This window comes from Thalassophryne amazonica, chromosome 8 (genome assembly GCF_902500255.1).
Source record: "Thalassophryne amazonica chromosome 8, fThaAma1.1, whole genome shotgun sequence".
Lineage (NCBI taxonomy): Eukaryota > Metazoa > Chordata > Actinopteri > Batrachoidiformes > Batrachoididae > Thalassophryne > Thalassophryne amazonica.
Genome location: NC_047110.1, coordinates 77,530,241 through 77,556,781, shown reverse-complemented (window position 1 = coordinate 77,556,781; position 26,541 = coordinate 77,530,241). Strand labels below are relative to the sequence as shown.

The 26,541-nt window shown below is 40.3% G+C and overlaps 1 protein-coding gene across 20 annotated transcripts in view; it reads right to left on the bottom strand.

The window, feature by feature from the left end:
* LOC117515943 (thyroglobulin-like) overlaps positions 1-26,541 on the bottom strand; it is a 238,456-nt gene that overhangs the window by 31,136 nt on the left and 180,779 nt on the right. For 8 of the 20 annotated variants that reach the window (XM_034176759.1, XM_034176744.1, XM_034176737.1 and 5 more), the window contains 14 exons: positions 25,492-25,586; positions 25,315-25,417; positions 17,463-17,557; positions 17,286-17,388; positions 14,871-14,965; positions 14,694-14,796; positions 12,108-12,202; positions 11,931-12,033; positions 7,744-7,838; positions 7,567-7,669; positions 5,340-5,434; positions 5,163-5,265; positions 2,744-2,838; positions 2,567-2,669 (listed from right to left, as the gene is read on the bottom strand). In XM_034176759.1, the coding sequence (XP_034032650.1) occupies positions 2,567-2,669; positions 2,744-2,838; positions 5,163-5,265; positions 5,340-5,434; positions 7,567-7,669; positions 7,744-7,838; positions 11,931-12,033; positions 12,108-12,202; positions 14,694-14,796; positions 14,871-14,965; positions 17,286-17,388; positions 17,463-17,557; positions 25,315-25,417; positions 25,492-25,586 (1,386 nt within the window). The remainder of the gene's footprint in view (positions 1-2,566; positions 2,670-2,743; positions 2,839-5,162; positions 5,266-5,339; positions 5,435-7,566; positions 7,670-7,743; positions 7,839-11,930; positions 12,034-12,107; positions 12,203-14,693; positions 14,797-14,870; positions 14,966-17,285; positions 17,389-17,462; positions 17,558-25,314; positions 25,418-25,491; positions 25,587-26,541) is intronic. The other 12 variants (XM_034176748.1, XM_034176755.1, XM_034176746.1 and 9 more) reach the window with 11 other exon arrangements.

Sequence of the window (26,541 nt, the reverse complement as noted above, 5' to 3'; positions counted from 1 at the left end):
TCTTTCTGTTTTTTGCCAGCAGTACCAGGGTCGACAGCCGAAGACAGAGGCCACCTGGGGACTCGGGACTTGGCGGCTCCGGTGTTCTTCAGGCCGTTGGTGGTGGAAGCCGTGTGGGACGCGGCTTCTCTCTCGTCGGGCGTCTTCTATCTTCAAGCCTGCCCACACGTCACCTGGTGTTTATTGACTGTGAACATTAAGACACGTTTCGTTGTGTAATATCACAACATTAAAATGTTACCTTTTGGCTTACTCATTGTCCGTTCATTTGCGCCCCCTGTTGTGGGTCCGTGCTACGACACCTTCACAACACTTTTTGTCTGATCATTTCTTAATAACATTTACATTTACTTTAATGGACTACCCAGCAGTGGGGAATAAATTTCATTACAGTAGAAGTCTTTCTGAAAGTGCTGTAACTAGGTTTAAGGATATGATTCCTTCTTTGTTATGTTCTTCAATGCCATATACCAACATAGTGCAGAGTAGCTATCTAAACTCTGTGAGTGAGATAGATTATTTCATCCATAGCTTTACATTCTCATTGAGCACAACTTTGGATGCTGTAGCTCCTCTGAAAAAGAGAGCCTTAAATCAGAAGTGCCTGACTCCGTGGTATAACCCACAAACTCGCAGCTTAAAGCAGATAACCCGTAAGCTGGAGAGGAAATGGCATCTCACTAATTTAGAAGATCTTCATTTAGCCTGGAAAAAGAGTCTGTTGCTCTATAAAAAAAGCCCTCCGTAAAGCTATAACATCTTACTATTCATCACTAATTGAAGAAAATAAGAACAACTCCAGGTTTCTTTTCAGCACTGTAGCCAGGCTGACAAAGAGTCAGAGCTCTATTGAGCCGAGTATTCCTTTAACTTTAACTAGTAATGACTTCATGACTTTCTTTGCAAATCAAATTTTAACTATTAGAGAAAAAATTATTCATAACCATCCCAAAGACATATCTTTATGTTCGGCTGCTTTCAGTAATGCTGGTATTTGGTTAGACTCTTTCTCTCCGATTGTTCTGTCTGAGTTATTTTCATTAGTCACTTCCTCCAAACCATCAACATGTCAATTAGACCCCATTCCTACCAGACTGCTCAAGGAAGCCCTACCGTTAATTAATGCTTCGATCTTAAATATGATCAATCTATCTTTATTAGTTGGCTATGTACCACAGGCTTTTAAGGTGGCAGTAATTAAACCATTACTTAAAAAGCCATCACTTGACCCAGCTATCTTAGCTAATTATAGGCCAATCTCCAACCTTCCTTTTCTCTCAGAAATTCTTGAAAGGGTAGTTGTAAAACAGCTAACTGATCATCTGCAGAGGAATGGTCTATTTGAAGAGTTTCAGTCAGGTTTAAGAATTCATCATAGTACAGAAACAGCATTAGTGAAGGTTACAAATGATCTTATTATGGCCTCAGACAGTGGACTCATCTCTGTGCTCGTCCTGTTAGACCTCAGTGCAGCTTTTGATACTGTTGACCATAAAATTTTATTACAGAGATTAGAGCATGCCATAGGTATTAAAGGCACTGCTCTGCAGTGGTTTGTATCATATTTATCTAATAGATTAAATTTTGTTCAAAAATTTAAAATAAAATAAAACAAAACAACCAGTTGGCCAGTTTTGTCGGTACTGAAGTTTTCCCCTTAAGTGTGTGTTAACTCCGTGCGCGCTTCACTCCAGCGGGAGCCGATCCGTGTGTATGTGTGTGTGTCAGCGTGTGCGTGTTTGAAGTCCAGATAGCAGATGGCCCCTTTTCACCCTCCAGTCTCCTCTTCCACAGGGGAGCAGATTAAACATGTCATGTTTTATTTATTTGCCTTTTAAACTTGTTTTATGTAAAACATGGCACGTGTTGCTCCGGGGTGAAAGCTGCTCTTCCGAGGTGAACCCCTACATACCGGCTATAGAGAAATGTTTATCTTTTCCTTTCTGGCATTTCCACCTCTTTCTTGATGAGGTTCTTTGAGCATCTGTATGTGCTGCCCACTGAGTTACCCTGTTCCAAAATGACGACTGTACCTCCTGGCCAGTGTCGCAGACCGAACGGTCCACCCCCAAAAAATCGGTCCGCCTTTTGCAAATTGTGCATTTGTTTCGAACCACAGCAGCACGTCTGAGAAAGAGTCTCTTCACCCAAAGCAATCAAATGGATTAATGGGATTATTAATCATCAGATGATGAAGGTAAATGGACTGCATTTATATAGCGCTTTTCCATCTGCATCAGACGCTCAAAGCGCTCTACAAATAATGCCTCACATTCACATGTAAACAAACACGGTTCCGGTTCATACCGGAAATCTTACCCATAATTCACGCAAAGCCTCATGGGGGCTCGGAATAAGGTGGATAACGTTACTAGTAGCCCATTATGATTTTTCATGAGCTTGATTTTTTTGGTGCTCCCCCAGGCAAAGTGGTGCCCTACGCGCAGTGCGTGATTAGTGTGTGCGGGACAACGGCACTGACATTGTAAATGGTCTTTATAAAGCTAAACCTCCCACATTCACTAAGCAGCTGAAGATGAGTGAGTGTGAGAAGCAGAAGTCTCACCTTCCTCACAGTCAACATTCCCTTGACCAGGTCCCTTGCTGGTTCCATTGATCTCTTTCCCCGTACTGTCTACACACCAGCAATATCCAGTAGAAGCCCAGCACTGAAAGAATCGATTAATAAAATCTGCTCTGTCAAATGAAGACACAGGACATATCAATCCCAGCAGAGTGATACCTGTTTAGGTAAGTAATTTCCATCTTGATCACACTGGGGTATGTATGCTCCCGGTTTAGGAGGACGATTTACCATTTCTGAACATTTTTTTGGAGCTGTTTTCAGATAAAACACAACAACAAAAAAAGACAAAAACACGTATTAAGGACAAACAAGTGACAAAACTATGTTATTAAATTAATAAGACAAGGTTATGGTTGTGAAATAGTAAACCAACCCTTTCATGCAGACATCGTGCTAAGGGCCTGATTTACTGAAGGTTAGTGTTTGTAAAAACATGTGCAAACTCCATACCACCCACAAACAAATGTGCACCCTTATTTACTAATGTGCACACTGATGGCTGCATCTGTATTGCCAATTTAAAACATTAGCCTTCATGAATAAGCAGCTTTGGGTGTGTCTACCAGAGTGTGCAAATTACTGGGAGGATCACATGGAAAGCAATTATTTTACTTCATGTAATGTGATTTCTTATGCAAGCAGCCGTGGTGGACAAGCGGTTAAAGAGCCACCCCTGTCCACGTAATGTCATGTAGAGTTGCATCAGGGAGGGCATCTGGCATAAAACTTGTGCCAAATCAACTTTCAGATGGGAGGTGGATCTACTGCAGCGACCCTGATTGAAAAACAAAGGAAAAGCCAAGAAGATGTATTTATTGTGATTTCTCAAGCCCAAAGGCAATTTAAGAGACTCATAATTGCTTCTGTATGTTGCATGAGTGAAAGCAGGGTGGTAACTGCTGTACGATAGCAGGCACACTTAAATCTGATTCAAACTCATTTCCAATGAGCTGTTTAGGGTATACATTTCTTTATCTTCATTCTGTCATCATCTTTAACACAGAAAACACCATAACTATAACCAAGCTATTATTGTGACATGTAAGGTAGGATAATTATAGCATCAAATATAGATGAACTGGTGACGAGCAAATATGCCAATACTTTAACACAAATCTCAATGAATCCATCACTCGTCCTTTGTGACAATCATGAGCTATTTTCATCCTCACTCTGGGCATCAAGAATCAGTCCACAGAGCCGTATATGAGTACTAGAGAGCGCAGTCCCAATGCTCCCTACATAATGCGACTGTTCCTTCATTGAGAGCGACATGACACCTTCTAACTAGGCAAAATAATGACAAAGTGCCCGGATGTGACATGTTTTCATGTGCATTTTCACTGCGGATACTCAAGTGAACACACACGAAAAAGCTTGCAAAATATGTGTTAAATACCGTTCTGACCTGGATATTGAGCCCGTAAAATGAATTTACATTAAATTATGCAAGGAAAGTATTAAACTTACCCTGACACCCACACATTCCGAAATATTAATGTTGAAAGTTTACACAGATCCAATCTGTCTTAGCGTCAATCAATTCATTACAGTAAAAATCCAGTAATCATTTTGTTACTCATACACACAATCTAGAGTGGGCCCACAGGTTACAGTAATTTATTTCACATGGTAAATCCATTTTTGTATCCTGCCGAATTAATTAATTGAAGACAATTATTTTCAACTTTAGGATGCAAGCAGGATTACTTTGTCCAACACCTTCTAGCCGAGCTGCAATCATGAGCCAGGCGGACGTCACCCACTGTAAAGTAACCAAACTTGGCACTCTTTGGGCTCTCGAATCCAATACTCGGTACTGCTTTTATGCAGTGCTTCTCCACAAAAATTTAAAATAAGAAAAAAAACCAACAAAAAACAAAACAAAACAGCCAGCCGGACAGTTTTGTCGGTACTGAAGTTTTTCCCGTGTGTATTAACTCCGTGTGCGCTTCACTCCAGCGGGAGCCGATCAGTGTGTATGTGTGCGTGTCAGCGTGTGCGTGTTTGAAGTCCAGAGAGCAGATGGCCCCTTTTCACCCTCCAGTCTCCTCTTCCTCAGGGGAGCAGATTCAACATGACATGTTTTATTTATTTGCCTTTTAAACTTGTTTTATGTAAAACATGGCACGTGATGCTCTGGGGTGAAAGCTGCTCTTCCGAGGCGTACCCCTACGTACCGGCTGTAGAGAACTGTTTATCTTTTCTTTTCTAGCATTTCCACCTGTTTCTTGATGAGATTCTTTGAGCATCTGTGTGTGCTGCCCACTGAGTTACCCTGTTCCAAAATGACGACTGTACCTCCAGGCCGATGTCACAGACCAAACGGTCCGCCCCTAATAAATGCCTCATGGGGGCTCGGAATAAGGTGGATATCATTACTAGTAGCCTATTATGATTTTTCACAAGCTTGATTTTTTTGGTGCTCCCCCAGGCAAAGTGGTGCCCTACGTGCAGTGCGTGATTAGTGTGTGCGGGACGACGGCACTGAAATTGTCAATGGTCTTTATAAGCTAAACCTCCCACATTCACTAAGCAGCTGAAGATGAGTGAGTGTGAGAAGCAGAAGTCTCACCTTTCTCACAGTGAACATTCCCTTGACCAGGTCCCTTCCTGGTTCCACTGATCTCTTTCCCCGTACTGTCTACACACCAGCAATATCCAGTAGAAGCCCAGCACTGAAAGAATCAATGAATAAAATCTGCTCTGTCAAATGAAGACACAGGACATATCAATCCCAGCAGAGTGATACCTGTTTAGGTAAGTAAGTTCCATCTTGATCACACTGGGGTATGTATGCTCCCAGTATAGGAGGACGTTTTGCCAGTTCTGAACATTTTTTTGGAGCTGTTTTCAGATAAAACACAACAACAAAAACACGTTTAAGGACAAACAAGTGACAAAACTATGCTATTAAATTAATAAGACAAGGTTATGGTTGTGAAATAGTAAACCAACCCTTTCATGCAGACATTGTGCTAAGGGCCTGATTTACTGAAGTTTAGTGTTTGTAAAAACGTGCAAACTTCATACCACCCACAAACAAATGTGCACCCTTATTTACTAATGTGCACACTGATAGGTGTGTCTGTATTGGCAATTTAAAACATTAGCCTTCATGAATAAGCAGCTTTGGGTGTGTCTACCAGAGTGTGCAAAATACTGGGAGAATCACATGGAAGGCAATTAATTTAGTTCACGTAATGTGATTTCTTATGCAAGCAGCCGTGGTGGACAAGCGGTTAAAGAGCCACCCCTGTCCATGTAATGTCATGTGGAGTTGCATCAGGGAGGGCATCTGGCATAAAACTTGTGCCAAATCAACTTTCAGATGTGAGGTGGATCTACTGCGGCGACCCTGATTGAAAAACAAAGGAAAAGCAAAGAAGATTTACTTATTGTGATTTCTTAAGCCCAAAGGCAATTTAAGAGGCTCGTAATTGCTTCTGTATGTTGCATGTGTGAAAGCAGGGTGGTAACTGCTGTACGATAGCAGGCACACTTAAATCTGATTCAAAGTCATTTCCAATGAGCTGTTTAGGGTATACATTTCTTTATCTTCATTCTGTAATAATCTTTAACACAGAAAACACCATAATTATAACCAAGCTATTTTTGTGATAAGTAAGGTAGGATAATTATAGCATCAAATATAGATGAACTGGTGACGAGCAAATATGCCAATACTTTAACACAAATCTCAATGAATCCATCACTCGTCCTTTGTGACAATCATGAGCTATTTTCATCCTCACTCTGGGCATCAAGAATCAGTCCACAGAGCAGTATATGAGTACTAGAGAGCGCAGTCCCAATGCTCCCTACATAATGCGAATGTTCCTTCATTGAGAGCGACATGACACCTCCTAACTGGGCAAAATAATGACAAAGTGCCCGGATTTGACATGTTTTCATGTGCATTTTCAATGCGGATACTCAAGTGAACACACACGAAAAAGCTTGCAAAATATGTGTTAACGCCTTAATGCCCGAATTTATATAGCTGTATATAAAAAAATGTTTTGTGTGTGTTTTTGCCTTTAAGTAGATGGTAAATAATGTTGAGATTATTAATTTCACTTTTGCACAAAAACTAGATAGTAATATTGGGTATTCTGGTAATGACTTTATGTTATAATGTTATAATAATAATGATGGTATGTTGCAAATTTGCGACAACGAGCATACAGGTCAATCTGGTAAGTTACATATTTGAGTCAGAGATTGTAGCATATATGCGACGATGGGCGTTAAGGGGTTAAATATCATTCTGACCTGGATATTGAGCTGGTGAAAGGTGCTCTTCTGAGGCGAAACCCTACGTACCGGCTGTAGAGAACTGTTTATCTTTTCTTTTCTGGCACTTCCACCTGTTTCTTGATGAGATTCTTTGAGCATCTGTGTGTGCTGCCCACTGAGTTACCCTGTTCCAAAATGACAACCGTACCTCCAGGCCGGTGTCGCAGACCGAACGGTCCACCCCTAAAAAAAACGTCCACCTTTTGCATCTGTGCATTTGTTTCGGACCACAGCAGCACGTCTGAGATGGAGTCTCTTCACCCAAAGCAATCAAATGGATTAATGGGATTATTAACCATCAGATGATGAAGGTAAATGGACTGCATTTATATAGCGCTTTTCCATCTGCATCAGACGCTCAAAGCGCTCTACAAATAATGCCTCACATTCACATGTAAACAAACACCGGTTCCGGTTCATACCGGAAATCTTACCCATAATTCACGCAAAGCCTCATGGGGGCTCGGAATAAGGTGGATAACATTACTAGTAGCCTATTATGATTTTTCACGAGCTTGATTTTTTTGGTGCTCCCCCAGGCAAAGTGGTGCCCTACGCGCAGTGCGTGATTAGTGTGTGCGGGACAACGGCACTGAAATTGTAAATGGTCTTTATAAGCTAAACCTCCCACATTCGCTAAGCAGCTGAAGATGAGTGAGTGTGAGAAGCAGAAGTCTCACCTTCCTCACAGTGAACATTCCCTTGACCAGGTCCCTTCCTGGTTCCACTGATCTCTTTCCCCGTACTGTCTACACACCAGCAATATCCAGTAGAAGCCCAGCACTGAAAGAATCAATGAATAAAATCTGCTCTGTCAAATGAAGACACAGGACATATCAATCCCAGCAGAGTGATACCTGTTTAGGTAAGTAATTTCCATCTTGATCACACTGGGGTATGTATGCTCCCGGTTTAGGAGGACGTTTTGCCAGTTCTGAACATTTTTTTGGAGCTGTTTTCAGATAAAACACAACAACAAAAAAAGACAAAAACACATATTAAGAACAAACAAGTGACAAAGCTATGTTATTAAATTAATAAGACAAGGTTATGGTTGTGAAATAGTAAACTAACCCTTTCATGCAGACATTGTGCTAAGGGCCTGATTTACTGAAGGTTAGTGTTTGTAAAAACATGTGCAAACTCCATACCACCCACAAACCAATGTGCATCCTTATTTACTAATGTGCACACTGATAGGTGTGTCTGTATTGGCAATTTAAAACATTAGCCTTCATGAATAAGCAGCTTTGGGTGTGTCTACCAGAGTGTGCAAAATACTGGGATGATCACATGGAAAGCAATTATTTTAGTTCATGTAATGTGATTTCTTATGCAAGCAGCCATGGTGGACAAGTGCTTAAAGAGCCACCCCTGTCCACGTAATGTCATGTGGAGTTGCATCAGGGAGGGCATCTGGCATAAAACGTGTGCCAAATCAACTTTCAGATGTGAGGTGGATCTACTGCGGCGACCCTGATTGAAAAACAAAGGAAAAGCAAAGAAGATTTACTTATTGTGATTTCTTAAGCCCAAAGGCAATTTAAGAGGCTCGTAATTGCTTCTGTATGTTGCATGTGTGAAAGCAGGGTGGTAACTGCTGTACGATAGCAGGCACACTTAAATCTGATTCAAAGTTATTTCCAGTGAGCTGTTTAGGGTATACATTTCTTTATCTTCATTCTGTAATCATCTTTAACACAGAAAACACTATAATTATAACCAAGCTATTATTGTGACAAGTAAGGTAGGATAATTATAGCATCAAATATAGATGAACTGATGACGTGCAAATATGCCAATACTTTAACACAAATCTCAATGAATCCATCACTCATCCTTTGTGACAATCATGAGCTATTTTCATCCTCACTCTAGGCATCAAGAATCAGTCCACAGAGCCGTATATGAGTACTAGAGAGCGCAGTCCCAGTGCTGCCTACATAATGCAAATGTTCCTTCATTGAGAGTGACATGACACCTCCTAACTGGGCAAAATAATGACAAACTGCCTGGATGTGACATGTTTTCATGTGCATTTTCAATGCGGATACTCAAGTGAACACACACGAAAAAGCTTGCAAAATATGTAAAAATCAGTAAAAATCTATTTAAGCATAAAAATTCAAAAAGAAAAAATAATATAGCACCTTCAACTGCACCACAGACTAAAACAGTTAAATGTGGTTTATTAAATATTAAGTCTCTCTCTTCTAAGTCTCTGTTAGTAAATGATATAATAATTGATCAACATATTGATTTATTCTGCCTTACGGAAACCTGGTTACAGCAGGATGAATATGTTAGTTTAAATGAGTCAACACCTCCGAATCACACTAACTGTCAGAATGCTCGAATCATGGGTCGAGGAGGAGGATTAGCAGCAATCTTCCACTCCAGCTTACTAATTAGTCAAAGACCCAGACAGAGCTTTAATTCATTTGAAAGCTTGACTCTTAGTCTTGTCCATCCAAATTGGAAGTCTTAAAAACCAGTTTTATTTGTTATTATCTATCATCCACCTGGTTGTTACTGTAAGTTTCTTTGTGATTTTTCAGACCTTTTGTCTGACTTCGTGCTTAGCTCAGATAAGATAATTATAGTGGGTGATTTTAACATCCACACAGATGCTGAGAATGACAGCCTCAATACTGCATTTAATCTATTATTAGACTCAGTTGGCTTCGCTCAAAATGTAAATGAGCCCACCCACCACTTTAACCACACTTTAGATCTTGTTCTGACATATGGCATAGAAATTGAAGACTTAACAGTATTCCCTGAAAACCCCTTTTTGTCTGATCATTTCTTAATAACATTTACATTTACTTTAATGGACTACCCAGCAGTGGGGAATAAATTTCATTACAGTAGAAGTCTTTCTGAAAGTGCTGTAACTAGGTTTAAGGATATGATTCCTTCTTTGTTATGTTCTTCAATGCCATATACCAACATAGTGCAGAGTAGCTACCTAAACTCTGTGAGTGAGATAGATTATTTCATCAGTAGCTTTACATTCTCATTGAGCACAACTTTGGATGCTGTAGCTCCTCTGAAAAAGAGAGCCTTAAATCAGAAGTGCCTGACTCCGTGGTATAACCCACAAACTCGCAGCTTAAAGCAGATAACCCGTAAGCTGGAGAGGAAATGGCGTCTCACTAATTTAGAAGATCTTCATTTAGCCTGGAAAAAGAGTCTGTTGCTCTATAAAAAAAGCCCTCCGTAAAGCTATAACATCTTACTATTCATCACTAATTGAAAAAAATAAGAACAACTCCAGGTTTCTTTTCAGCACTGTAGCCAGGCTGACAAAGAGTCAGAGCTCTATTGAGCCGAGTATTCCTTTAACTTTAACTAGTAATGACTTCATGACTTTCTTTGCAAATCAAATTTTAACTATTAGAGAAAAAATTATTCATAACCATCCCAAAGACATATCTTTATGTTCGGCTGCTTTCAGTAATGCTGGTATTTGGTTAGACTCTTTCTCTCCGATTGTTCTGTCTGAGTTATTTTCATTAGTCACTTCCTCCAAACCATCAACATGTCAATTAGACCCCATTCCTACCAGACTGCTCAAGGAAGCCCTACCGTTAATTAATGCTTCCATCTTAAATATGATCAATCTATCTTTATTAGTTGGCTATGTACCACAGGCTTTTAAGGTGGCAGTAATTAAACCATTACTTAAAAAGCCATCACTTGACCCAGCTATCTTAGCTAATTATAGGCCAATCTCCAACCTTCCTTTTCTCTCAAAAATTCTTGAAAGGGTAGTTGTAAAACAGCTAACTGATCATCTGCAGAGGAATGGTCTATTTGAAGAGTTTCAGTCAGGTTTAAGAATTCATCATAGTACAGAAACAGCATTAGTGAAGGTTACAAATGATCTTATTATGGCCTCAGACAGTGGACTCATCTCTGTGCTCGTCCTGTTAGACCTCAGTGCAGCTTTTGATACTGTTGACCATAAAATTTTATTACAGAGATTAGAGCATGCCATAGGTATTAAAGGCACTGCGCTGCAGTGGTTTGTATCATATTTATCTAATAGATTAAATTTTGTTCAAAAATTTAAAATAAAATAAAACAAAACAACCAGCTGGCCAGTTTTGTCGGTACTGAAGTTTTCCCCTTAAGTGTGTGTTAACTCCGTGCGCGCTTCACTCCAGCGGGAGCCGATCCGTGTGTATGTGTGTGTGTCAGCGTGTGCGTGTTTGAAGTCCAGATAGCAGATGGCCCCTTTTCACCCTCCAGTCTCCTCTTCCTCAGGGGAGCAGATTAAACATGTCATGTTTTATTTATTTGCCTTTTAAACTTGTTTTATGTAAAACATGGCACGTGTTGCTCCGGGGTGAAAGCTGCTCTTCCGAGGTGAACCCCTACATACCGGCTATAGAGAAATGTTTATCTTTTCCTTTCTGGCATTTCCACCTCTTTCTTGATGAGGTTCTTTGAGCATCTGTATGTGCTGCCCACTGAGTTACCCTGTTCCAAAATGACGACTGTACCTCCTGGCCAGTGTCGCAGACCGAACGGTCCGCCCCCAAAAAATCGGTCCGCCTTTTGCAAATTGTGCATTTGTTTCAAACCACAGCAGCACGTCTGAGAAAGAGTCTCTTCACCCAAAGCAATCAAATGGATTAATGGGATTATTAATCATCAGATGATGAAGGTAAATGGACTGCATTTATATAGCGCTTTTCCATCTGCATCAGACGCTCAAAGCGCTCTACAAATAATGCCTCACATTCACATGTAAACAAACACGGTTCCGGTTCATACCGGAAATCTTACCCATAATTCACGCAAAGCCTCATGGGGGCTCGGAATAAGGTGGATAACGTTACTAGTAGCCTATTATGATTTTTCACGAGCTTGATTTTTTTGGTGCTCCCCCAGGCAAAGTGGTGCCCTACGCGCAGTGCGTGATTAGTGTGTGCGGGACAACGGCACTGACATTGTAAATGGTCTTTATAAAGCTAAACCTCCCACATTCACTAAGCAGCTGAAGATGAGTGAGTGTGAGAAGCAGAAGTCTCACCTTCCTCACAGTGAACATTCCCTTGACCAGGTCCCTTGCTGGTTCCATTGATCTCTTTCCCCGTACTGTCTACACACCAGCAATATCCAGTAGAAGCCCAGCACTGAAAGAATCGATTAATAAAATCTGCTCTGTCAAATGAAGACACAGGACATATCAATCCCAGCAGAGTGATACCTGTTTAGGTAAGTAATTTCCATCTTGATCACACTGGGGTATGTATGCTCCCGGTATAGGAGGATGTTTTGCCAGTTCTGAACATTTTTTTGGAGCTGTTTTCAGATAAAACACAACAACAAAAAAAGACAAAAACACGTATTAAGGACAAACAAGTGAAAAAACTATGTTATTAAATTAATAAGACAAGGTTATGGTTGTGAAATAGTAAACCAACCCTGTCATGCAGACATCGTGCTAAGGGCCTGATTTACTGAAGTTTAGTGTTTGTAAAAACGTGCAAACTCCATACCACCCACAAACAAATGTGCACCCTTATTTACTAATGTGCACACTGATGGCTGCATCTGTATTGGCAATTTAAAACATTAGCCTTCATGAATAAGCAGCTTTGGGTGTGTCTACCAGAGTGTGCAAATTACTGGGAGGATCACATGGAAAGCAATTATTTTACTTCATGTAATGTGATTTCTTATGCAAGCAGCCGTGGTGGACAAGCACTTAAAGAGCCACCCCTGTCCACGTAATGTCATGTGGAGTTGCATCAGGGAGGGCATCTGGCATAAAACTTGTGCCAAATCAACTTTCAGATGGGAGGTGGATCTACTGCGGCGACCCTGATTGAAAAACAAAGGAAAAGCCAAGAAGATGTATTTATTGTGATTTCTCAAGCCCAAAGGCAATTTAAGAGACTCATAATTGCTTCTGTATGTTGCATGAGTGAAAGCAGGGTGGTAACTGCTGTACGATAGCAGGCACACTTAAATCTGATTCAAACTCATTTCCAATGAGCTGTTTAGGGTATACATTTCTTTATCTTCATTCTGTCATCATCTTTAACACAGAAAACACCATAACTATAACCAAGCTATTATTGTGACAAGTAAGGTAGGATAATTATAGCATCAAATATAGATGAACTGGTGACGAGCAAATATGCCAATACTTTAACACAAATCTCAATGAATCCATCACTCGTCCTTTGTGACAATCATGAGCTATTTTCATCCTCACTCTGGGCATCAAGAATCAGTCCACAGAGCAGTATATGAGTACTAGAGAGCGCAGTCCCAATGCTCCCTACATAATGCGAATGTTCCTTCATTGAGAGCGACATGACACCTCCTAACTGGGCAAAATAATGACAAAGTGCCCGGATGTGACATGTTTTCATGTGCATTTTCAATGCGGATACTCAAGTGAACACACACGAAAAAGCTTGCAAAATATGTGTTAACGCCTTAATGCCCGAATTTATATAGCTGTATATAAAAAAATGTTTTGTGTGTGTTTTTGCCTTTAAGTAGATGGTAAATAATGTTGAGATTATTAATTTCACTTTTGCACAAAAACTAGATAGTAATATTGGGTATTCTGGTAATGACTTTATGTTATAATGTTATAATAATAATGATGGCATGTTGCAAATTTGCGACAACGAGCATACAGGTCAATCTGGTAAGTTGCATATTTGAGTCAGAGATTGTAGCATATATGCAACGATGGGCGTTAAGGGGTTAAATATCATTCTGACCTGGATATTGAGCCCGTAAAATTAATTTACATTAAATTATGGCAGGAAAGTCTTAAAATTATGCTGACACCCGCACATTCCGAAATATTAATGTTAAAAGTTTACACGGATCCAATCTGTCTTAGCGTCAATCAATTCATTACAGTAAAAATCCAGCAATCATTTTGTTACTCATACACACAATCTAGAGTGGGCCCACAGCTTGCAGTAATTTATTTCACATGGTAAATCCATTGTTGTATCCTCCTGAATTAATTAACCTCCAGTCTGCTCTTCCTCAGGGGAGCAGATTCAACATGTCATATTTTATTTATTTGCCTTTTAAACTTGTTTTATGTAAAACATGGCACGTGATGCTCCGGGGTGAAAGGTGCTCTTCCGAGGCGAAACCCTACGTACCGGCTGTAGAGAACTGTTTATCTTTTCTTTTCTGGCACTTCCACCTGTTTCTTGATGAGATTGTTTGAGCATCTGTGTGTGCTGCCCACTGAGTTACCCTGTTCCAAAATGACGACTGTACCTCCAGGCCGGTGTCGCAGACCGAACGGTCCACCCCTAAAAAATCTGTCCACCTTTTGCATCTGTGCATTTGTTTCGGACCACAGCAGCACATCTGAGACGGAGTCTCTTCACCCAAAGCAATCAAATGGATTAATGGGATTATTAACCATCAGATGATGAAGGTAAATGGACTGCATTTATATAGCGCTTTTCCATCTGCATCAGACGCTCAAAGCGCTCTACAAATAATGCCTCACATTCACATGTAAACAAACACCGGTTCCGGTTCATACCGGAAATCTTACCCATAATTCACGCAAAGCCTCATGGGGGCTCGGAATAAGGTGGATAACGTTACTAGTAGCCTACTATGATTTTTCATGAGCTTGATTTTTTTGGTGCTCCCCCAGGCAAAGTGGTGCCCTACGCGCAGTGCGTGATTAGTGTGTGCGGGACAACGGCACTGACATTGTAAATGGTCTTTATAAGCTAAACCTCCCACATTCACTAAGCAGCTGAAGATGAGTGAGTGTGAGAAGCAGAAGTCTCACCTTCCTCACAGTGAACATTCCCTTGACCAGGTCCCTTCCTGGTTCCATTGATCTCTTTCCCCGTACTGTCTACACACCAGCAATATCCAGTAGAAGCCCAGCACTGAAAGAATCGATTAATAAAATCTGCTCTGTCAAATGAAGACACAGGACATATCAATCCCAGCAGAGTGATACCTGTTTAGGTAAGTAATTTCCATCTTGATCACACTGGGGTATGTATGCTCCCGGTATAGGAGGACGATTTACCATTTCTGAACATTTTTTTGGAGCTGTTTTCAGATAAACACAACAACAAAAAAAGACAAAAACACGTATTATGGACAAACAAGTGACAAAACTATGTTATTAAATTAATAAGACAAGGTTATGGTTGTGAAATAGTAAACCAACCCTTTCATGCAGACATCGTGCTAAGGGCCTGATTTACTGAAGGTTAGTGTTTGTAAAAACATGTGCAAACTCCATACCACCCACAAACAAATGTGCACCCTTATTTACTAATGTGCACACTGATGGCTGCATCTGTATTGGCAATTTAAAACATTAGCCTTCATGAATAAGCAGCTTTGGGTGTGTCTACCAGAGTGTGCAAATTACTGGGAGGATCACATGGAAAGCAATTATTTTACTTCATGTACTGTGATTTCTTATGCAAGCAGCCGTGGTGGACAAGCGGTTAAAGAGCCACCCCTGTCCACGTAATGTCATGTAGAGTTCCATCAGGGAGGGCATCTGGCATAAAACTTGTGCCAAATCAACTTTCAGATGGGAGGTGGATCTACTGCGGCGACCCTGATTGAAAAACAAAGGAAAAGCCAAGAAGATGTACTTATTGTGATTTCTCAAGCCCAAAGGCAATTTAAGAGACTCATAATTGCTTCTGTATGTTGCATGAGTGAAAGCAGGGTGGTAACTGCTGTACGATAGCAGGCACACTTAAATCTGATTCAAACTCATTTCCAATGAGCTGTTTAGGGTATACATTTCTTTATCTTCATTCTGTCATCATCTTTAACACAGAAAACACCATAACTATAACCAAGCTATTATTGTGACAAGTAAGGTAGGATAATTATAGCATCAAATATAGATGAACTGGTGACGAGCAAATATGCCAATACTTTAACACAAATCTCAATGAATCCATCACTCGTCCTTTGTGACAATCATGAGCTATTTTCATCCTCACTCTGGGCATCAAGAATCAGTCCACAGAGCCGTATATGAGTACTAGAGAGCGCAGTCCCAATGCTCCCTACATAATGCGACTGTTCCTTCATTGAGAGCGACATGACACCTTCTAACTGGGCAAAATAATGACAAAGTGCCCAGATGTGACATGTTTTCATGTGCATTTTCACTGCGGATACTCAAGTGAACACACACGAAAAAGCTTGCAAAATATGTGTTAAATACCATTCTGACCTGGATATTGAGCCCGTAAAATTAATTTACATTAAATTATGCAAGGAAAGTATTAAACTTACCCTGACACCCACACATTCCGAAATATTAATGTTGAAAGTTTACACAGATCCAATCTGTCTTAGCGTCAATCAATTCATTACAGTAAAAATCCAGTAATCATTTTGTTACTCATACACACAATCTAGAGTGGGCCCACAGGTTACAGTAATTTATTTCACATGGTAAATCCATTTTTGTATCCTGCCGAATTAATTAATTGAAGACAATTATTTTCAACTTTAGGATGCAAGCAGGATTACTTTGTCCAACACCTTCTAGCCGAGCTGCAATCATGAGCCAGGCGGACGTCACCCACTGTAAAGTAACCAAACTTGGCACTCTTTGGGCTCTCGAATCCAATACTCGGTACTGCTTTTATGCAGTGCTTCTCCACAAAACTTTAAAATAAGAAAAAAAACAAAAAAAAAAAACGAAACAGCCAGCCGGACAGTTTTGTCGGTACTGAAGTTTTCCCCGTGTGTATTAACTCCGTGTGCGCTTCACTCCAGCGGGAGCCGATCAGTGTGTATGTGTGCGTGTCAGCGTGTGCGTGTTTGAAGTCCAGAGAGCAGATGGCCCCTTTTCACCCTCCAGTCTCCTCTTCCTCAGGGGAGCAGATTCAACATGACATGTTTTATTTATTTGCCTTTTAAACTTGTTTTATGTAAAACATGGCACGTGATGCTCCGGGGTGAAAGCTGCTCTTCCGAGGCGTACCCCTACATACCGGCTGTAGAGAACTGTTTATCTTTTCTTTTCTAGCATTTCCACCTGTTTCTTGATGAGATTCTTTGAGCATCTGTGTGTGCTGCCCACTGAGTTACCCTGTTCCAAAATGACGACTGTACCTCCAGGCCGATGTCACAGACCAAACGGTCCGCCCCTAATAAATGCCTCATGGGGGCTCGGAATAAGGTGGATATCATTACTAGTAGCCTATTATGATTTTTCACAAGCTTGATTTTTTTGGTGCTCCCCCAGGCAAAGTGGTGCCCTACGTGCAGTGCGTGATTAGTGTGTGCGGGACGACAGCACTGAAATTGTCAATGGTCTTTATAAGCTAAACCTCCCACATTCACTAAGCAGCTGAAGATGAGTGAGTGTGAGAAGCAGAAGTCTCACCTTTCTCACAGTGAACATTCCCTTGACCAGGTCCCTTCCTGGTTCCACTGATCTCTTTCCCCGTACTGTCTACACACCAGCAATATCCAGTAGAAGCCCAGCACTGAAAGAATCAATGAATAAAATCTGCTCTGTCAAATGAAGACACAGGACATATCAATCCCAGCAGAGTGATACCTGTTTAGGTAAGTAAGTTCCATCTTGATCACACTGGGGTATGTATGCTCCCGGTATAGGAGGACGTTTTGCCAGTTCTGAACATTTTTTTGGAGCTGTTTTCAGATAAAACACAACAACAAAAAAGACAAAAACACGTATTAAGGACAAACAAGTGACAAAACTATGCTATTAAATTAATAAGACAAGGTTATGGTTGTGAAATAGTAAACCAACCCTTTCATGCAGACATCGTGCTAAGGGCCTGATTTACTGAAGTTTAGTGTTTGTAAAAACGTGCAAACTCCATACCACCCACAAACAAATGTGCACCCTTATTTACTAATGTGCACACTGATGGTGGTGTCTGTATTGGCAATTTAAAACATTAGCCTTCATGAATAAGCAGCTTTGGGTGTGTCTACCAGAGTGTGCAAAATACTGGGAGAATCACATGGAAGCAATTATTTAGTTCATGTAATGTGATTTCTTATGCAAGCAGCCGTGGTGGACAAGCGGTTAAAGAGCCACCCCTGTCCACGTAATGTCATGTGGAGTTGCATCAGGGAGGGCATCTGGCATAAAACTTGTGCCAAATCAACTTTCAGATGTGAGGTGTATCTACTGCGGCGACCCTGATTGAAAAACAAAGGAAAAGCAAAGAAGATTTACTTATTGTGATTTCTTAAGCCCAAAGGCAATTTAAGAGGCTCAGTAATTGCTTCTGTATGTTGCATGTGTGAAAGCAGGGTGGTAACTGCTGTACGATAGCAGGCACACTTAAATCTGATTCAAAGTCATTTCCAATGAGCTGTTTAGGGTATACATTTCTTTATCTTCATTCTGTAATCATCTTTAACACAGAAAACACCATAATTATAACCAAGCTATTTTTGTGATAAGTAAGGTAGGATAATTATAGCATCAAATATAGATGAACTGGTGACGAGCAAATATGCCAATACTTTAACACAAATCTCAATGAATCCATCACTCATCCTTTGTGACAATCATGAGCTATTTTCATCCTCACTCTGGGCATCAAGAATCAGTCCACAGAGCCGTATATGAGTACTAGAGAGCGCAGTCCCAATGCTCCCTACATAATGCGAATGTTCCTTCATTGAGAGCGACATGACACCTCCTAACTGGGCAAAATAATGACAAAGTGCCCGGATGTGACATGTTTTCATGTGCATTTTCAATGCGGATACTCAAGTGAACACACACGAAAAAGCTTGCAAAATATGTGTTAACACCTTAATGCCTGAATTTATATAGCTGTATATAAAAAAATGTTTTGTGTGTGTTTTTGCCTTTAAGTAGATGGTAAATAATGTTGAGATTATTAATTTCACTTTTGCACAAAAACTAGATAGTAATATTGGGTATTCTGGTAATGACTTTATGTTATAATGTTATAATAATAATGATGGTATGTTGCAAATTTGCGACAACGAGCATACAGGTCAATCTGGTAAGTTGCATATTTGAGTCAGAGATTGTAGCGTATATGCGACGATGGGCGTTAAGGGGTTAAATATCGTTCTGACCTGGATATTGAGCCCGTAAAATTAATTTACATTAAATTATGGCAGGAAAGTATTAAAATTATGCTGACACCCGCACATTCCGAAATATTAATGTTAAAAGTTTACACGGATCCAATCTGTCCTAGCTTCAATCAATTCATTACAGTAAAAATCCAGTAATCATTTTGTTACTCATACACACAATCTAGAGTGGGCCCACAGCTTGCAGTAATTTATTTCACATGGTAAATCCATTGTTATATCCTCCTGAATTAATTAACCTCCAGTCTCGTCTTCCTCAGGGGAGCAGATTCAACATGTCATGTTTTATTTATTTGCCTTTTAAACTTGTTTTATGTAAAACATAGCACGTGATGCTCCGGGGTGAAAGGTGCTCTTCCGAGGCGAAACCCTACGTACCGGCTGTAGAGAACTGTTTATCTTTTCTTTTCTGGCACTTCCACCTGTTTCTTGATGAGATTGTTTGAGCATCTGTGTGTGCTGCCCACTGAGTTACCCTGTTCCAAAATGACAACCGTACCTCCAGGCCGGTGTCGCAGACCGAACGGTCCACCCCTAAAAAATCTGTCCACCTTTTGCATCTGTGCATTTGTTTCGGACCACAGCAGCACGTCTGAGATGGAGTCTCTTCACCCAAAGCAATCAAATGGATTAATGGGATTATTAACCATCAGATGATGAAGGTAAATGGACTGCATTTATATAGCGCTTTTCCATCTGCATCAGACGCTCAAAGCGCTCTACAAATAATGCCTCACATTCACATGTAAACAAACACCGGTTCCGGTTCATACCGGAAATCTTACCCATAATTCACGCAAAGCCTCATGGGGGCTCGGAATAAGGTGGATAACATTACTAGTAGCCTATTATGATTTTTCACGAGCTTGATTTTTTTGGTGCTCCCCCAGGCAAAGTGGTGCCCTACGCGCAGTGCACGATTAGTGTGTGCGGGACGACGGCACTGAAATTGTAAATGGTCTTTATAAGCTAAACCTCCATACCACCCACAAACAAATGTGCACCCTTATTTACTAATGTGCACACTGATGGCTGTGTCTGTATTGCCAATTTAAAACATTAGCCTTCATGAATAAGCAGCTTTGGGTGTGAGCTTTTGGGTCTACCAGAGTGTGCAAAATACTGGGAGGATCACATGGAAAGCAATTATTTTAGTTCATGTAATGTGATTTCTTATGCAAGCAGCCGTGGTGGACAAGCGGTTAAAGAGCCAACCCTGTCCACGTAATGTCATGTAGGGAGGGCATCTGGCATAAAACTTGTGCCAAATCAACTTTCAGATGTGAGGTGGATCTACTGTGGCGACCCTGATTGAAAAAGAAAGGAAATGCCAAGAAGATGTATTTATTATGATTTCTGAAGCCCAAATGCAATTTAAGAGACTCATAATTGTTTCTGTATGTTGCATGTGTGAAAGCAGGGTGGTAACTGCTGTACGATAGCAGGCACACTTAAATCTGATTCAAAGTCATTTCCAGTGAGCTGTTTAGGGTATACATTTCTTTATCTTCATTCTGTAATCATCTTTAACACAGAAAACACCATAATTATAACCAAGCTATTATTATTACAGGCCACAATTGACAACCTGATCAACTCTATGCGAAGGAGATGTGTTGCACTGCATGAGGCAAATGGTGGTCACACCAGATACTGACTGGTATCCCCCCCCAATAAAACAAAAGTGCACCTTTCAGAGTGGCCTTTTATTGTGGACAGTCTAAGGCACACCTGTGCACTAATCATGGTGTCTAATCAGCATCTTGATATGGCACACCTGTGAGGTGGGATGGATTATCTCAGCAAAGGAGAAGTGCTCACTATCACAGATTTAGACTGGTTTGTGAACAATATTTGAGGGAAATGGTGATATTGTGTATGTGGAAAAGTTTTAGATCTTTGAGTTCATCTCATACAAAATGGGAGCAAAACCAAAAGTGTTGCGTTTATATTTTTGTTGAGTGTATGTAAAAATCAGTAAAAATCTATTTAAGCATAAAAATTCAAAAAGAAAAAATAATATAGCACCTTCAACTGCACCACAGACTATAACAGTTAAATGTTGTTTATTAAATATTAGGTCTCTCTTTTCTAAGTCCCTGTTAGTAAATGATATAATAATTGATCAACATATTGATTTATTCTGCCTTACAGAAACCTGGTTACAGCAGGATGAATATGTTAGTTTAAATGAGTCAACACCTCCGAGTCACACTATCTGTCAGAATGTTCGAAGCACGGGTTGAGGAGGAGGATTAGCAGCAATCTTCCACTCCAGCTTATTAATTAATCGAAGACCCAGACAGAGCTTTAATTCATTTAAAAGCTTGACTCTTAGTCTTGTCCATCTATATTGGAAGTCTCAAAAACCAGTTTTATTTGTTATTATCTATCATCCACCTGGTTGTTACTGTGAGTTTCTTTGTGATTTTTCAGACCTTTTGTCTGACTTCGTGCTTAGCTCAGATAAGATAATTATAGTTGGTGATTTTAACATCCACATAGATGCTTGTAACTCATTATTATCAGGTTGTCCTAAAAGTTCGCTGAAAAGCCTTCAGTTAATTCAAAATGCTGCAGCTAGAGTACTAACGGGGACTAGAAGGAGAAAGCATATCTCACCCATATTGGCCTCTCTTCATTGGCTTCCTGTTAATTCTAGAATAGAATTTAAAATTCTTCTTCTTACATATAAGGTTTTGAATAATCAGGTCCCATCTTATCTTAGGGACCTCATAGTAAGTAAGTTTCATTACAGTAGAAGTCTTTCTGAAAGCACTGTAACTAGGTTTAAGGATATGATTCCTTCTTTGTTATGTTCTCCAATGCCATATACCAACATAGTGCAGAGTAGCTACCTAAACTCTGTGAGTGAGATAGATTATCTCGTCAATAGCTTTACATCCTCACTGAGCACAACTTTGGATGCTGTAGCTCCTCTGAAAAAGAGAGCCTTAAATCAGAAGTGCCTGACTCCGTGGTATAACCCACAAACTCGCAGCTTAAAGCAGATAACCCATAAGCTGGATAGGAAATTGCGTCTCATTAATTTAGAAGATCTTCATTTAGCCTGGAAAAAGAGTCTGTTGCTCTATAAAAAAAAAAGGCCTCCGTAAAGCTAGGACATCTTACTATTCATCACTAATTGAAGAAAATAAGAACAACTCCAGGTTTATTTTCAGCACTGTAGCCAGGCTGACAAAGAGTCAGAGCTCTACTGAGCCGAGTATTCCTTTAACTTTAACTAGTAATGACTTTGTGACTTTCTTTGCAAATAAAATTTTAACTATTAGAGAAAAAATTATTCATAACCATCCCAAAGACATATCTTTATGTTCGGCTGCTTTCAGTAATGCTGGTATTTGGTTAGACTCTTTCTCTCCGATTGTTCTGTCTGAGTTATTTTCATTAGTCACTTCCTCCAAACCATCAACATGTCAATTAGACCCCATTCCTACCAGACTGCTCAAGGAAGCCCTACCATTAATTAATGCTTCGATCTTAAATATGATCAATCTATCTTTATTAGTTGGCTATGTACCACAGGCTTTTAAGGTTGCAGTAATTAAACCATTACTTAAAAAGCCATAACTTGACTCAGCTATCTTAGCTAATTATAGGCCAATCTCCAACCTTCCTTTTCTCTCAAAAATTCTTGAATGGGTAGTTGTAAAACAGCTAACTGATCATCTGCAGAGGAATGGTCTATTTGAAGAGTTTCAGTCATTGTTCAGAATTCATCATAGTACAGAAACAGCATTAGTGAAGGTTACAAATGATCTTCTTAGGGCCTCAAACAGTGGACTCATCTCTGTGCTCATCCTGTTAGACCTATTATATTAATATTATAATAATATTTTATTACAGAGATTAGAGCATGCCATAGGTATTAAAGGCACTGCGCTGCAGTGGTTTGTATCATATTTATCTAATAGATTACAATTTGTTCATGTAAATGGGGAGTCTTCTTCACGGACTAAGGTTAATTATGGATTTCCACAAGGTTCTGTGCTAGGACCGATTTTATTCACTTTATACATGCTTCCCTTAGGCAGTAATATTAGAAAGCATTGCTTAAATTTTCATTGTTATGCAGATGATACCCAGCTTTATCTATCCATGAAGACAGAGGACACACACCAATTAGTTAAACTGCAGGAATGTCTTTCAGACATAAAGACTTGGATGACCTCTAATTTCCTGCTTTTAATTTCAGATAAAACTGAAGTTATTGTACTTTGCCCCCCCAAATCTTAGAAACATGGTGTCTAACCAGATCCTTACTCTGGATGGCATTACCCTGACCTCTAGTAATATTGTGAGAATCTTGGAGTCATTTTTGATCAGGATATGTCCTTCAATGCGCATATTAAGCAAATATGTAGGACTGCTTTTTTGCATTTGCACAATATCTCTAAAATTAGAAAGGTCTTGTCTCAGAGTGATGCTGAAAAGCTAATTCATGCATTTATTTCTTCTAGGCTGGACTATTGTAATTCATTATTATCAGGTTGTTCTAAAACTTCCCTGAAAAGCCTTCAGTTAATTCAAAATGCTGCAGCTAGAGTACTGACAGGGAGTAGAAGGAGAGAGCATATTTCACCCATATTGACTTCTCTTCATTGGCTTCCTGTTAATTCCAGAATAGAATTTAAAATTCTTCTTCTTACTTATAAGGTTTTGAATAATCAGGTCCCATCTTATCTTAGGGATCTCATAGTACCATATCACCCCAATAGAGCGCTTTGCTCTCAGACTGCAGGCTTACTTGTAGTTCCTAGGGTTTGTAAGAGTAGAATGGGAGGCAGAGCCTTCAGCTTTCAGGTTCCTCTCCTGTGGAACCAGCTCCCAATTCGGGATCGGGAGACAGACACCCTCTCTACTTTTAAGATTAGGCTTAAAACTTTCCTTTTTGCTAAAGCTTATAGTTAGGGCTGGATCAGGTGACCCTGAACCATCCCTTAGTTATGCTGCTATAGACTTTGACTGCTGGGGGGTTCCCATGATGCACCCAGTGTTTCTTTTTATTCTCCTCTTTTTGCTCTGTATGCACCACTCTGCATTATTATGCATTATCTGCGGTAATTTTCACATGGTAAATCCATTTTTGTATCCTCCTGAATTAATTAATTGAAGATAATTATTTTCAACTTTAGGACGCAGGCAGGATTACTTTGTTCAACACCTTCTAGCCGAGCTGCAATCATGAGCCAGGCGGACGTCACCCACTGTAAAGTAAACAAACTTGGCACTCTTTGGGCTCTCGAATCCAAAACTCTGCACTGCTTTTATGCAGTGCTTCTCCACAAAAATTTAAAATAAAAAACAACAACAACAAAAAAAAACGAAACAGCCAACCGGACAGTTTTGTCGGTACTGAAGTTTTCCCCTAAAGTGTGTGTTAAATCTGTGTGCGCTTCACTCCAGCGGGAGCCGATCTGTGTGTATGTGTGTGTGTCAGCGTGTGCGTGTTTGAAGTCCAGATAGCAGATGGCCCCTTTTCACCCTCCAGTCGCCTCTTCCTCAGGGGAGCAGATTAAACATGACATGTTTTATTTATTTGCCTTTTAAACTTGTTTTATGTAAAACATGGCAGGTGATGCTCCGGGGTGAAAGCTGCTCTTCCGAGGTGAACCCCTACATACTGGCTGTAGAGAACTGTTTATCTTTTCCTTTCTGGCATTTCCACCTGTTTCTTGATGAGGTTCTTTGAGCATCTGTATGTGCTGCCCACTGAGTTACCCTGTTCCAAAATGACGACCGTACCTCCTGGCCGGTGTCGCAGACCAAACGGTCTGCCCCTAAAAAAACCACTCTACCTTTTGCATCTGTGAATTTGTTTCAAACCACAGCAGCACGTCTGAGACGGAGTCTCTTTACCCAAAGCAATCAAATGGATTAATGGGATTATTAACCATCAGATGATGAAGGTAAATGGACTGCATTTATATAGCGCTTTTCCATCTGCATCAGACGCTCAAAGCGCTCTACAAATAATGACTCACATTCACATGTAAACAAACGCCGGTTCCGGTTCATACCGGACATCTTACCCATAATTCATGCAAAGCCTCATGGGGGCTCGGAATAAGGTGGATATCTTTACTAGTAGCCTATTATGATTTTTCACAAGCTTGATTTTTTTGGTGCTCCCCCAGGCAAAGTGGTGCCCTACGCGCAGTGCATGATTAGTGTGTGCGGGACGACGGCACTGAAATTGTAAATGGTCTTTATAAGCTAAACCTCCCACATTCACCAAGCAGCTGAAGATGAGTGAGTGTGAGAAGCAGAAGTCTCACCTTCCTCACAGTAAACATTCCCTTGACCAGGTCCCTTCCTGGTTCCACTGATCTCTTTCCCCGTACTGTCTACACACCAGCAATATCCAGTAGAAGCCCAGCACTGAAAGAATCAATGAATAAAATCTGCTCTGTCAAATGAAGACACAGGACATATCAATCCCAGCAGAGTGATACCTGTTTAGGTAAGTAATTTCCATCTTGATCACACTGGGGTATGTATGCTCCCGGTATAGGAGGATGTTTTGCCAGTTCTGAACATTTGTTTGGAGCTGTTTTCAGATAAAAAAAAACAACAAAAGACAAAAACATGTATTAAGGACAAACAAGTGACAAAACTATGCTATTAAATTAATAAGGCAAGGTTATGGTTGTGAAATAGGAAACCAACCCTTTCATGCAAACATCGTGCTAAGGGCCTGATTTACTGAAGGTTAGTGTTTGTGAAAACATGTGCAAACTCCATACCACCCACAAACAAATGTGCACCCTTATTTACTAATGTGCACACTGATGGCAGCGTCTGTATTGGCAATTTAAAACATTAGCCTTCACGAATAAGCAGCTTTGGGTGTGTCTACCAGAGTGTGCAAAATACTGGGAGGATCACATGGAAAGCAATTATTTTAGTTCATGTAATGTGATTTCTTATGCAAGCAGCCGTGGTGGACAAGCGGTTAAAGAGCCACCCCTGTCCACGTAATGTCATGTGGAGTTGCATCAGGGAGGGCATCTGGCATAAAACTTGTGCCAAATCAACTTTCAGATGTGAGGTGGATCTACTGTGGCGACCCTGATTGAAAAGCCAAGAAGATGTACTTATTGTGATTTCTTATGCCCAAAGGCAATTTAAGAGGCTCATAATTGCTTCTGTATGTTGCATGTGTGAAAGCAGGGTGGTAACTGCTGTACGATAGCAGGCACACTTGAAACTGATTCCAAGTCATTTTCAATGAGCTGTTTAGGGTATACATTTCTTTATCTTCATTCTGTAATCATCTTTAACACAGAAAACACCCTAATTATAACCAAGCTGTTTTTGTGATAAGTAAGGTAGGATAATTAAAGCATCAAATGCCAGTTCCGGTTCATACCGGAAATCTCACCCATAATTCACGCAAAACCTCATGGGGGTTCGGAATAAGGTGGATATCATTACCAGTAGCCTATTACGATGTTTCACAAGGTTGATTTTTTTGGTGTTCCCCCAGGCACCATGGTGTCCTA